The 15,000-nt window shown below is 36.0% G+C and overlaps 3 protein-coding genes across 3 annotated transcripts in view; 1 reads left to right on the top strand and 2 right to left on the bottom strand.

Moving 5' to 3' along the window:
- The window catches only part of LOC137653653 (actin-5, muscle-specific), a 181,839-nt gene that overhangs the window by 20,981 nt on the left and 145,858 nt on the right, over positions 1-15,000 (top strand). The gene's annotated exons all lie outside the window — the stretch shown is intronic.
- LOC137653650 (actin, muscle-like) lies at positions 2,129-5,815 on the bottom strand. The gene is made up of 2 exons (XM_068387223.1): positions 5,722-5,815; positions 2,129-3,417 (listed from the first exon to the last, which is right to left on the bottom strand). Exon 2 carries the CDS (start codon positions 3,390-3,392, stop codon positions 2,262-2,264), a length of 1,131 nt encoding a protein of 376 aa, XP_068243324.1. The 5' UTR covers positions 3,393-3,417; positions 5,722-5,815; the 3' UTR covers positions 2,129-2,261.
- LOC137653649 (actin, muscle-like) lies at positions 12,799-14,094 on the bottom strand. The gene has a single exon (XM_068387222.1). It carries the CDS (start codon positions 14,052-14,054, stop codon positions 12,924-12,926), a length of 1,131 nt encoding a protein of 376 aa, XP_068243323.1. The 5' UTR covers positions 14,055-14,094; the 3' UTR covers positions 12,799-12,923.

Here is a 15,000-nt window from a genome sequence, read left to right as displayed (position 1 = left end):
CTAATTCTAAAAGGTAATATTATTCTTGCTACTCTTCTTCAGAATAGAACATTGAAGAACTTTGACAGTTTCGAAGAGGGAGAGAAGAAACTTAAAACCCAATAAGTGGAGAGAATAAAAGTTTGAAAGTTCCACCTGTTATACTGTAATAAACAATAGAACAAATAAATCATTTTAGATTTTATTGATTGATTTGAAGTTCTCTGGCATCCTGACATCGAAGGTCATTGACGCCGTTCCATTTTAGATTGATTCCGCTTTGCTTGTTCTTCTAAAGTTTGTTGGAGTAAAATATTTGTCATTTTCTATTCATAATTTTTGCAGTAAAATTTTTCAAATTGTTTCAATATTTACTTGTTCGCCATAATCCGGTGATATCTTGGAGCCTTCATAATTTCTCTAAAGGATGTCACAATGAATATCAAGAACTTTGGGGTAACAATAGATGAAAAGTATCTCATATCCAATTACTCGTTTATGCTTCCCTTTTTTAATATCTTCATTCATTAGACGAACTGGAATTAAACTGCAATTTGAGCTTTTTTTTTTTTGGGGGGGGGGGGTGTTCATAAATTTTTTAGTGACCTAAATACCCATCTTATAATAAGGTCATATCGTATTACAGATCTTTAATTTGGTATTTCAAATCAGGGTTATATATATATATATATATATATATATATATATATATATATATATATATATATATATATATATATAAACTAATCCTCATGTGTGAAAATTAAATTCATTCGTTATTTGATAAATTCTTTCACGGTAGTGATTATTATCGTCTCTTTTCATAAAGTCATAAAAGCCTCTTAATCCCAAAATCGGTTAATATCAGAGACATAAAATACCAATTCTGCTTAATTTTAGTATCTGTTAAAGTACTGTAAAGATAACTATTCTAATCTTTTTGTATTATTTTCAGTTTTATTGACGAAGTTTATTCTTCTTGGGTCTATTTTTACCTTCACGAATGCAATAAAAACTGGGGCATCTTCATAAAAAAAGTTCTTCCTTTCTCGCACAGTTTAAGCGAAGATCTAGCTTAATACCACCTAAGTAAATCAGCCTTCATTCTACAGTCCTAAATATAATACCGACGCATTGGATACCTATTAATTAAATTATTCAAGCTATGTCCGTCTGTATCGTATAGCAAAAAACTATTCAGGTTATCTTTCCAGCATATTATTATTATCAACATCATCATCATAATTTATTACTATTATTATTATTATTATTATTATTATTATTATTATTATTATTATTATTATTATTATTATTATTATTAGCTTTTCCTAGTAAGAAAAAGAATGATGCTATATGCCCAAAGGATCCAACAAGGAAAAATCGCCCAAAGAGAAAAGGGAATAAGGAAATAGATAAACTACATTTGTAATGAATAAAGAATATAAAATATCTTAAAGATCAGTAACAACGTCAAAATATAGCTCTTTTATATAAACTATGAAGAGAGACTATGATAGATATACTTAAATGATTGTTTGACTTCAGTGTAAGGCCAGTCACTCTAAGATTCCTTGCAGATGGGAAATTTCATATTGCTGATTAATAAAAGAGAAACGAAGAACAATCCGGTCGCTAGCCGTCAATTGTCTCTGTGGTATAATATCAATTATAGCTATTGTAGATTTATTCATAATTTGGACTGTAAGCCTGAATATCTAATGAGATTTTCAATATACATACCAATCATCTTTCTTGTTTGCGAATTTTATTTATGGCTTCTACTTTCATGCATATCTTATTGAAGATGAAAGCAATCAAAGTTATAATTTAACATCCAATCATCGTTATGAAGAGTGCCACAATAGATCTTATATAAGACAATAATTTGAGAGAGAGAGAGAGAGAGAGAGAGAGAGAGAGAGAGAGAGAGAGAGAGAGAGAGAGAGAGAGAGATTTCTAAATATATCCATATATTGAATTCATCTAGATTTCAACTTGCTGTTCTTTCATAATGTCTTATTTATTTATAGGAAGAGATTATTTCATGCTGCTCTCTTCTTATCATAAAGCTGAAATTCTATTGTTGGCGTATCCAATGTTGTAACAGGATTTGAGTTTTATGTCGGTTTAGAGAAAATTAAAATCAATAAAAAACAAAACTTTTATTGGATGTCAGATAAATAACCATTGTCCCCATTCAAAACAATGCATAAATAACGAGATCACATGACAGGAACTTATTTGAAATCATTATCAAAGCACCAAGAAATAATGTCAAGAATTTAGAAGCACTTCCTGTGGACAATGCCAGGGCCGGACTCGTCGTACTCTTCCTTGGTGATCCACATGGACTGGAAGGTGGACAGGGAAGCCAAGATGGAACCACCGATCCAGACGGAGTATTTCCTCTCAGGAGGAGCGATGATCTTGATCTTGATGGTGGAAGGAGCCAAGGCAGTGATTTCCTTCTGCATCCTATCAGCAATACCAGGGTACATGGTGGTACCTCCAGAAAGCACATTGTTGGCGAAGAGATCCTTCCTGATATCAATGTCGCACCTCATGATGGAGTTGTAGACGGTCTCGTGGATACCAACAGATTCCATACCCAAGAAGGAAGGCTGGAAGAGGGACTCTGGGCAACGGAAACGTTCGTTACCGATGGTGATGACCTGACCGTCAGGAAGTTCATAGGACTTCTCAACGGAGGAGGAAGCGGCAGCCATGCTCATTTCGTTCTCGAAGTCGAGAGCGACGTAGCAAAGCTTTTCCTTGATGTCACGAACGATTTCTCGTTCAGCGGTGGTGGTGAAGGAGTAGCCTCTCTCAGTCATGATCTTCATGAGGTAAGCGGTCAAGTCACGGCCAGCCAAGTCGAGACGGAGGATAGCGTGGGGAAGAGCATAACCTTCGTAGATGGGGACAGTGTGGGTCACACCATCACCAGTGTCGAGCACGATGCCGGTGGTACGGCCAGAGGCGTAGAGGGAAAGCACGGCCTGGATGGCGACGTACATGGCAGGGGTGTTGAAGGTCTCAATCATGATCTGGGTCATCTTTTCGCGGTTGGCCTTTGGGTTGAGGGGAGCCTCAGTGAGGAGGACAGGGGATTCCTCAGGGGCAACGCGAAGTTCGTTGTAGAAGGAGTGATGCCAGATCTTCTCCATGTCGTCCCAGTTGGTAATGATACCGTGCTCGATGGGGTACTTAAGAGTCAGGATACCTCGCTTGCTCTGGGCCTCATCACCAACATAGGCATCCTTCTGACCCATACCGACCATCACACCCTGGTGACGAGGGCGACCGACGATGGAAGGGAAGACGGCGCGAGGGGCGTCATCACCGGCGAAACCGGCCTTGACCATGCCGGAGCCATTGTCAACAACAAGGGCTGTTGCGTCGTCGTCACACATTGTGTTGGTTTATGAGGACCCGCTTCTGTAATAGGAAGGAAAAGTCTCATTACTTCAGGGTACAAGAAATACACTCAAATGTCATAGTAAACAAGGACATTTGACCTTCGGAAAATTTGCGTTTGCTTCAGATTTTTCGTTTAATTTCTAGCAGCGAATAAGATTTTTTTTAATGAAATTTAATGCTTATCGAGAACATATTTTGAAATAACATAATTTAGCCTAGTCATCGATATCTAATAAGTAAAAGCGTATTGTAAGTAGCCTATAGTCTTGGAGAGTTAATAAAGTTCGTATTTAAAAGAATTTCATGGTACAATGTAAATAAACAAAAAACATTTGTTAAAGCATTAGCAAAAAAGATGCCATCGTAAGTTTTATATCTGATTCAAACTAGATGATATTTACAAAGTAAGTAGATAGATACTCGGTATCCTTTTCAAATGCTGTTAAATTTGTCATAAGATTAATCCTTATCTTTTATTTCGGCTTGGGAACGACTTATTGCGTAAATGCTTATGGCAAAGATTTTTACGTATTACCGTTTTAGTCTTTAAATAAATTAAAATATTGTGGTTTGGGAAACTAATATACAATATGAATTCATGCAATATACTGCTAAGAACTATTTTTCATATTTCATACGAGGCTCTTGTTGGTATCTAAGACTACTTATTGTATGTATCGTAACTGATTAACATTGCATGTATCGTAACTGATTAACATTGCATGCCATTCGTAATAAAGAGAGAGTGATCCGCGGCATTTAAAAGAATTATATAAATGATACAAGTTGAATACTGATAAAATCTACTTCTAAACCATTCATATTAAAGCTCTGAGATGATGTGTTTACAAGTGTCTAGAAAGCCCACAATGTTACCATGAGTTACGACACCGAAACTTGTGACTCTGTTTATATGGTCTGTCGTTCTCCTCGGCTCTCGTGCCAGAGGTATGAGTCACGCATGAAGACCCAGTCTGCAAATCGGCTATAAACACCTAATGCTTATTTACGTGTTCAGGAATAGGAACCTTAACTACCAGTTTTACCCATCCGCTATGAAAATAGATGAAAGAGAGAGAGAGAGAGAGAGAGAGAGAGAGAGAGAGAGAGAGAGAGAGAGAGAGATTTAAATGGTTTCCAAATCGTCAAACGTGAACTAATTGCCTGTTTATCTGTCTATTAATAAAGACCCATCTACCAGAAATTTAAAAGTTATATGGAAAGACTACTTTAATACAATATTAACAAAGCTTGATAAAATCAACATAAAATTAACGATATTGGGAAAGTTATACAATGAAGTGGCAATAATTATTTAGCCTGTACACATGTCATTTTAACCCGGTGCGAATTTTTAGTTAATTCTGCCTACGAAAGAAATAACTTTAATGACAATGTCACGTTTTTTACGTCTTTTATAACTTATTGGTAGTACTGTATCAATTTGTAGTCAGAATTACTCGTTAAGAAAATTTCACATATGAAAAAACATAAGTGACTTAAATTTGGCTGAGCAGATTTGGCTTCTTGTTGAAAATTTTGGCAGAATGATACCAAAAAGGTATTAAAAATGCCCGTATGGTAAAGTTTTAAAATACTTAACGGATTTATGTAAAAAATGTTTTGGCATCTCTATCTTTCACAAATTAAAAGTATTCTCTGGTCACAAAGCCTAAAGGCAATGAAAACTTTATAAGTTATTAGTACCAAATAGATTAAAATTTCCTTAAATTCGCTTATTATTTTTATTAGTGGTTCGTAAAAGTAAATTATTCTTTAAAAATAACCATAAAACTCAAATTCTTCAGTAAGTGAATGAAAGGCATATTAGGAATGTTATCAAAGAGTTACTCTATTTTTAGTTTATCTTTAACTAGGATTTAATTTAAAAACTTATTCAAGGCTCATAAATCCCCAAATGGTAACTTGTAAATTTTTTTTTATATGCTATTATATGTGATCATAGCACTTATTAATAGAGACAAATGAACTGGGGTAACTAAACTGAAGTTGACAGTTTTTTTTTTTACTACAGTAATAGCACCAATCAGTAATATAATGTCTATGTTTGCCAAAAATTGATAACTGACACAAAGTCAATTCGCTGTTCTCAATTGAATGTGCTAGTAATAACAATGATAAAGCTATGATCTGTAGTAGAAACTATCCTCAAACACTAGAATAAAGTCAAGCAATTCAAGGAACAACGTAAAAGCCTCGCACAATTCCTGATGGGATCCACTGCATTTAACGAAACAAATAAGCCAAAACTGCTCTCAGACACCGAACTGAACACTAAAAGAAAAGGTCCTCCTCACGTACACAAGTCAAGTCGTATCCTGAATCTGAAGTACACTAAGGGTGCGAAGCGGAAGCCCTACCTTATATACCTTCTTTTACGAATCGCTGGCCGAGGTATGGAGTTGTAGGTGTCTCTATAAGGACATATATATATTCTTGCAAAATATCTTTGGTGGTTGGGGTGGGTGAGTGGGTGGCAATGATGAGTAAGCCAACTTAGATTAGGATTACTTATTCTCAGACACAATGTTTTTTTTTTTTTTTTTTTTTTTTTTTCTCCCACAGATGTGACTCCCTTCTCTCGACCTCAACCTCAACTTCGGTTTTTTAATCACGTTTAAATTTTAATGGATAGGTATTCCTTCAAACACTTTCCGTTGGAATTATAATCACAGATATGATATTTTGCAATCACCAGTTGTGTTCATTTTATGAAATTATAGACGAAAGAAGAATTATATGACTAAAAGGGTTAGGTAATCAATTATGATTTTAATGGATATTTTCTCGCCTTCAACTTTCATTGGTGTATTCTGAACTCAAAAGGAATGGAATGTGAAACTGTGAGACTTATCTTTCAGTAATTTGCCATAAGAATTACAAACAGAAATATGATTTCATGAAAATTATTTTTCACCACATTTGATTAAAAGAAAAATAAGAAGTCAAAAGGATAGTTTTCTACCTGCAGGTATTCTTAATAGTATTTGTGAGCGGAAATATAAAAGCAGTACTTCTTGTACGTTAACCCTTTCTATTATCATTTGATTTATATACGAAAGAAAATCTTTCCAGTAAAAGATTCTTAATGTTGCCGATTTTTTTTTTTTGATTGCTCAACAATTATATTTAATGTTAGAAATTCATCTAAACGCTTATCCATCAAAATTATAAAGATATTTTTTTTTCTGTCTACTATTTATCTGTCTATCTATTTATCCATCTCTTCAGATGGTTACCATATAAGGGGCCATAAAAATTTTCCGTTCTATCTTATCTTGTGTTGATATTTACGGCTCTGCGAAAAATAAAAAAAGTATAAAGTTAAACGATATAAACTGTTTACTCCGCTTAAAAACCTTAGCTGAAACAAGTTCTGCTTGTGTTGACCAGCTGAGAAAAGATCAAAAGGGAATTTTTTTTATAAGAATGAAAGCGAGAATTAAAAGCCGAGAAAACGAAATAGAAAATTAGTAATAAAAAGAAATTTTTATCTATATTTCAAAGACATGCTAACCAGAATGCAGGAAATATCACACGAGGTTGGGCTCAATAGGAATAGAAGAAAGACATGGTGAGAACGGAATTTATAATGGAAGATGTAATATCTTTGGAAGGAGAAAGGATTAATGAGGTGAAATCATTTGAATATTTAGGAACTATGATCTCTAATACAGGATCTTTAGAATTTGAGTTTAATGAAAGATTGAAAAAAGCAAATCAAACAATAGCTAGATTAAGTAAAATTTGGAAATCAAATTGCCTGAAATTACATATAAAGATCAGGCTGTATATCAGTTTAGTGAGATCGGTGTTGCGTATGGACATGATTCGTGATATGATAAAGAAACAATATCCAACAGATTTTGTAGATTTGAGAACAAAGTCCTCTGAAGAATATTAGAAATTAAAGGGCAGGACAGGATTAGAAATGAAACTATAAGATAGATTACTCGAGTGCCATATGTGGAAGAGATCATGGTGAGGGGTAGATGGAGATGGTTTGGTCATGCTCTTTGCACTCCCCAAGAGAGATTAGTTGTCCAGACTTTCAACTGGGCTTCACAAGGCACTAGAAGAGTTGGAAGACCAAGGCATACTTGGCTGAAGGCTATGAACCGTGAAGTAGGAGATGATGAATAGATGAGTATTGATTTAAAAACACAAGATAGAGACGACTGGTGAAATCTAACCGAGGCCCTTTGCGTCATTAGGCGTAGGAGGAGATGATGATGAGGATGATTTCAAAGACATAACTACGAAGGCACAAACAGCAAAGATCTGAATTTTACTTGAGCCATTTTCTAATATCGGTCATCAACACCAAGAAATTGTAAAATAATATTTGAATAATAAAGTCAAGAACGTACAAAATCAGCAGAGAAAAAAGAAAAGAAAAAATGCCAATAGTTTGGATCTGATTTCGATCATGAGACAGTTAAGATTGAAGTCTGTTGAAAATTTAAATAGATCTTTCCACGCGAAGTATATGATTAGATATAGAAAATGGATGATTATGTGCCAGATAGTTGCCGATTTTAGGAAGCCTAATAATTCTAATTGCAAAATGTTCTTGTCTCCTGATTTACGCTTCTACCAGATCGGTTCCTATCTAATCTCGATTTAATTAAGGTAGATACAACAAACTCAACGGCGTTAGCTATATGAATGATATCTGATTTAATGTCTCTTGCAGTGGCTCATGTGTGTCGCTGTGACCCATGCTGCAATAAAGTGCTTCGCAACGTTCATTAAATTTCGTTTTTAACAAGATAAGGTCGCTAGACTTACGATAAACCCTCTCTTTATTCGGGCTAGCCACTGGCATGAAATGTAAACTTCCATCCGAAAGTTATAATTTTGTCATCTACAGATTAGAAATCTTTGGAAAATTCAGCAAACAATGCCTCAATTAATAGATCTTATGGAATAGTAGAGAGCAACGAGCCTTCCCCCCAAAAAAATTGATTGAAAACATTCATGGTCCTTCTGGTTAGTCTAAATCTCCTACACATCTCCAACGTAAGCCATGTACAGTAAGGTCCCTTCTACATTCAAGCTTTGGAATTTTCTACCTTCTTATGTTTTCATAACTTGTAGCCTCTCTTATCTCAAACGGAAGGTTCATAGCTTCCTTCAGGGTTGATCTTCATATTTTTCTCTCTTACCTTTTTTTCGGGTATGGGCTAGAAAACGACATTAGGTTGCTCAATCTCAATTGCCTTAACGGCTATAGAAATTAACGAGTTTTAAGTAATCAGTAAGGCTTCTTATTGCAGTAATTGATCATGGACAGACGCATCAATTCTTATGACTAAGTTTGATAACATTTCCCCACAATCAAAAATAAAGAACGCTGTTTTTGTTACTGAGTATTTACTTACCCTCCTTACTGGGTGAACTAATATATTACTTTTAAAGGGTTTTGTTTTATATACTCTCTCTCTCTCTCTCTCTCTCTCTCTCTCTCTCTCTCTCTCTCTCTCTCTCTCTCTCTCTCTCTATCTCTCATAGTAGAACTGAATTAATGAATCAGTCAAGAACACAAATTTATGTATGTACATATATACATACATGAATGAGGCAAAAGTTACGCTGGGCGTCCATTATGTATTTCTACACATACATGAATGTATATATACACACATATGTACAATATATGTATGTATGAATATGAATATATGCGTATGTACAGTATGTGTGTCCCCGAAGGTAAACCATGTTTGCATAACCACATGGAATTGACACACCAGAAAGCGTACCTTGTTTTCAATCTTAAGAGAAAATACATTATGACAAGGGCGTTTGAACCAAAAGTAAGACGATTGGTGAAGGTCGTGGGAGAGACACTCACAAACAGCTCACTCACCACCTTCTTCCATTGTGGCTTGAGTCCAACGTTTTAAATAGTATTCCACACGTAAAAGTAATTAGAACTCCATAACGGGTGATTTGAATCTCTTAGTGGAATTCGCACACCATGTTCACCCACCCACATCCCGGGACACAGACACCTACCATATTTCTGAAGGTAAAATTGGCATAGTTTTATTATGTGTTAATATAGATAGATACCTTTAATGATGGGTTATCATTCATATCTAAACTGATGTGTATATTAATAACTCTACCAGAGGAATTACATTTAAAAGGGTATCGTCAAAGACAAAATTTAGTTCATACTTTTAACCATTAACCATCCTAGCGATATCAAAAAGTAACAGGACCTGTAGCTTTAAAAGGAAAGAGTCAAAGAATTCTGTATTACATTTCTTCCTAGTGAACGAGTTTTATAATAAGAATTTCTCAGCAACTGCTACTATTGTTTGTTTTTTAAGATTATAATTTTCTTCACTCTAATTACTAAAGCTATAATATTTACCTTAGGTTTTCCTCATTTGGAATATCGCTCACATATTGCATCTTATTCGATTCGGTTAAATATCTATTGAAGACTTAATGTAAATCAGTTCAATTTATCGACAAGGTAAATCCCACACCTCACTGGAATCTCTTTATCTCTGTCGACCTTCGGAACCCCCCCCCCCTCCCCTTTAAACCCCCTCCCTTCTACCCCTACTTTTTAGAACCATTTTATTAACCTGAATAAGACACTTCCTCCTCCCCCAAGGCGTCCTCGTAACACCTGCCAAGCTACAGCTTCCTACATTTTACACTGCCCAAATTAGCACATCTTTGGTAGTTCTTTTAAGTGCCTATTTTCTTTTCTTATCCTTTAGGCTTTGGAATTCTTTCTTTACTTTTGTTTCTCATGATTTATGCTATCTTCTATCTTTCAACAGGTAGATATATTCTCCTTTCACAATTTTCACCAACTTTTTTGTTGTTAATATTGAATATGACCCATTGAGGATAATGAGGATAATTAATTTTCAGTTCTCAAGACGTATGCATCATAAACCACAAGAATAAGTAAAAATCTATGCTCCCCTGGATCAATATCTAACACATAAATAACCAATGTGGATATTAAGTTGTCTTTCTGTCATTACTTGAAAAGCAGTATATTATTTCTTCTTCTTCTTCAATTTGTTGTTGTTGTTGTTGTTGTTGTTGTTGTTGTTGTTGTTGTTGTTGTTGTTGTTGTTGTTCTTCTTCTTCTTCTTCTTCTTCTTCTTCTTCTTCTTCTTCTTCTTCTTCTTCTTCTTCTTCTTCTTCTTATTATTATTATTATTATTATTATTAATATTAATATTATTATTATTGTCAATCTTTTCTACATTAGTTGAATTTTATTGCGTATGAAAGTTTCCTTCTCGTAGCGGTTCTTTATCTTTAAATTTATTATGCCAATAAAAATCTCTTATTATTGGCTATATGTATACAAATCCACTTACATTGAACATCCATATACGACCATATGCGCACATACATGAACTCGCATCCACATCCAGAAGCACATTATTTGGATAATCGTATATAACCATAAACATATTTACATTCGATGCCTTTAACCTTATGTAGACGAATATGCGATTATACTATTAAAAATCACATGACTGAATATGTTAAAACTTGGGCATGTATATTAATTTTATGTTGATCTAGGTCGGGATGTAACTTCCTATAAAAGATAACCTTAATGAATATAACCTTCAGCGCTGGAAGAGTCCCAGTAAATAATATTAGATGGAAATGAATCCCTCAAATTTGTTCTAAAAATATGCCAACGAAAGCTCCCACGTCGCTGCCAACTCTTTTTAAGACCATAAAAGTTTATGTCAGTATTCTCTTTAGTCTATTTTGCTTACGCATGAGTGCGTGGTGGTCCTTTAATGTTCTCTCTCTCTCTCTCTCTCTCTCTCTCTCTCTCTCTCTCTCTCTCTCTCTCTCTCTCTCTCTCTCGCATGATAAAGTGATAGAGCTAGGGATTGTAAACGAAGAACCTTGTGCTTGAAAACGCAAAAGGAAGAAAAGACCTGGGCTCTTATTTGTATCTTTCTGCGTCATTTGGCCCAAGAAGTTCATTTTCTTTTATCCTTATGAGTGGCAAGAGACAGGACATAGTAACCATCCATATGTTACATGATCAACATCCAGGCCCCATCTCCACCCAACTAGGACTTGGAAAGCCAGGCAATGGCTGTTGATTACTATGGTCCCCAAATCCCAAATACCCCCCTAGCGTGCAGGGACAGTGTGTTTGTAACCACTCATGGAAACAAATTCAGGTTGCGAACAGAGCTCGGACTTCCAATCCTCAAATTATGAGTCAGAAACATTTTAAAGGTCAATCAAGTGGTATAGGTTGTAGTCAGGGATAGTGAAAGAAAGAGGTAAAGAGAAAAAGAATAAAGAGAATGGGGTCAGATTTTATCTCTGATCAATTATTTACGTATTTTGGGTATTCGTTGTTTGCAATCATATTATAATTAGATTAAGTTCAAGTAATTATAACTGGTTAAAACCCAAGGTTAAATATCTGTGGTTATGGGCATCGATATAATTAATAGCATTTGAACTCAAAAGTCCTGGTAAGGGTACATTATTATTTCCAAATCATACTGCTTTTATTTTAAGAGAGAGAGAGAGAGAGAGAGAGAGAGAGAGAGAGTGTCCTGGTAAAGGTACATTTTTATTTCCAAAACATACTGCTTTTATTTTAAGAGAGAGAGAGAGAGAGAGAGAGAGAGAGAGAGAGAGAGAGAGTCCTGATAAAGGTACATTCTTATTTCCAAATCATACTGCTTTTATTTTGAGAGAGAGAGAGAGAGAGAGAGAGAGAGAGAGAGAGAGTCCTGGTAAAGGTACATTCTTATTTCCAAAACATACTGCTTTTATTTTAAGAGAGAGAGAGAGAGAGAGAGAGAGAGAGAGAGAGAGTGTCCTGGTAAAGGTACATTCTTATTTCCAAAACATACTGCTTTTATTTTAAGAGAGAGAGAGAGAGAGAGAGAGAGAGAGAGAGAGAGAGTCCTGGTATAGGTACATTCTTATTTCCAAATCATACTGCTTTTATTTTGAGAGAGAGAGAGAGAGAGAGAGAGAGAGAGAGAGAGTGTCCTGGTAAAGGTACATTCTTATTTCCAAAACATACTGCTTTTATTTTAAGAGAGAGAGAGAGAGAGAGAGAGAGAGAGAGAGAGAGAGAGTGTCCTGGTAAAGGTACATTCTTATTTCCAAATCATACTGCTTTTATTTTGAGAGAGAGAGAGAGAGAGAGAGAGAGAGAGAGAGAGACGTGTTATGTTTGGAGATTATCAGTGAACCCGTAGCGTACAAACTGTATGAAAGTATATGTAATGTCCATATTAAACGGTTAAAATTGAAATAATATCAATACCTTACATTTACCATACTCATATGAAAGGGATTTTAGTTGACATATTTTTTCTTTGAGGTTTGGAAACTACATCATAAAATAAATATTTTATTTTCGTTTGTAGTGAGTAATGAATGGTGAGATCATATGATTAAGGTATGAATGAAAGATTCCAATAATTACCTTAACATAACATAAAATATCGAAAAATGCCAAATGTTTAGAAGCACTTCCTGTGGACAATGCCAGGGCCGGACTCGTCGTACTCTTCCTTGGTGATCCACATGGACTGGAAGGTGGACAGGGAAGCCAAGATGGAACCACCAATCCAGACGGAGTACTTCCTCTCAGGGGGAGCGATGATCTTGATCTTGATGGTGGAAGGAGCCAAGGCAGTGATTTCCTTCTGCATCCTATCAGCAATACCAGGGTACATGGTGGTACCTCCAGAAAGCACATTGTTGGCGAAGAGATCCTTCCTGATATCGATGTCGCACCTCATGATGGAGTTGTAGACGGTTTCGTGGATACCAACAGATTCCATACCCAGGAAGGAAGGCTGGAAGAGGGACTCTGGGCAACGGAAACGTTCGTTACCGATGGTGATGACCTGACCGTCAGGAAGTTCATAGGACTTCTCAACGGAGGAGGAAGCGGCAGCCATGCTCATTTCGTTCTCGAAGTCGAGGGCGACGTAGCAAAGCTTTTCCTTGATGTCACGAACGATTTCTCGTTCAGCGGTGGTGGTGAAGGAGTAGCCTCTCTCAGTCATGATCTTCATGAGGTAAGCGGTCAAGTCACGGCCAGCCAAGTCGAGACGGAGGATAGCGTGGGGAAGAGCATAACCTTCGTAGATGGGGACAGTGTGGGTCACACCATCACCAGTATCGAGCACGATGCCGGTGGTACGGCCAGAGGCGTAGAGGGAAAGCACGGCCTGGATGGCGACGTACATGGCAGGGGTGTTGAAGGTCTCAATCATGATCTGGGTCATCTTTTCGCGGTTGGCCTTTGGGTTGAGGGGAGCCTCAGTGAGGAGGACAGGGGATTCCTCAGGGGCAACGCGAAGTTCGTTGTAGAAGGAGTGATGCCAGATCTTCTCCATGTCGTCCCAGTTGGTAATGATACCGTGCTCGATGGGGTACTTAAGAGTCAGGATACCTCGCTTGCTCTGGGCCTCATCACCAACATAGGCGTCCTTCTGACCCATACCGACCATCACACCCTGGTGACGAGGGCGACCGACGATGGAAGGGAAGACGGCGCGAGGGGCGTCGTCACCGGCGAAACCGGCCTTGACCATGCCGGAGCCATTGTCAACAACGAGGGCTGTTGCGTCTTCGTCACACATTTTGGTGATTTAGGCCGTTACTGGAAAAGAAACATAGAACATTACAAATGGGTTTCCAGAAAGGCTCAACTTTCTGAAGATGGAATGGTGGATGAATCTAAGCGTTTGATAAAGTTCTTAATTGAAGTAAAGCAATGATTACGAAATTTGGATAGCAATAGCTATTTCACCTATCAATTCGGACGTTTGAAAAGAGGCACTGCTGAGATTTAACTGTGATATTAGATATGACAAGAGGGACTTATGTAGTATAGATATATAAGTTTTTCATGTATAGCAGGACTTTAAATGTAACCTCAGCATTTATACCCTCTTTACATACTTGGTGAAGAAATGATTTTACAAGCAAACGCACAAATTAGAGTGAATTAAGTATTGATATTCCATTTTGACTTTTCTTCAACTTAATAACTAGATTACTTGTTTAACCCGCTAGGGTGCTGATCATATTCATATATTGTCAGTTTCTCTCTGCCATTCATGAGCGAGCTTTAAACTTTTATAAGGGATATGAAGGATTTGATGCTACAAGAAGCTTGAGAATGGCAAATATTTTATCATCGAAAAAAAAAAAAAACAGAAAATCGAGAATAAGTCTTCTTTTCAATTTAAATAATTAAGATTTAATCTAAATATTCCCATTTTAGAATAGATCAAGTCGTAGTGTTCTTATTAAAGCGAAGAGGAATAATCATTGACAATATTGTATTCTGTTAATCATCAGATAAATTACGAAGCAATAATGAGCTGAGTTGAACTTTAATGAGATATTACGTTAAGAAATTTGTCATCTTTATATATATATATATATATATATATATATATATGTATATTTACATTAAATTACACTAAAATTTAAACTTAATTGGATAAGTAATAACAGTTTCTATTAAGAATCACCAAAACTACGATTTCTTTACAAGTTGTCCGGGAAACTTCATATTCT

Source organism: Palaemon carinicauda, chromosome 14 (genome assembly GCF_036898095.1).
Source record: "Palaemon carinicauda isolate YSFRI2023 chromosome 14, ASM3689809v2, whole genome shotgun sequence".
Classification (NCBI taxonomy): domain Eukaryota; kingdom Metazoa; phylum Arthropoda; class Malacostraca; order Decapoda; family Palaemonidae; genus Palaemon; species Palaemon carinicauda.
The sequence above is the reverse complement of the archived record's forward strand: the minus strand, read 5'-3'. Positions and strand labels throughout refer to the sequence as shown.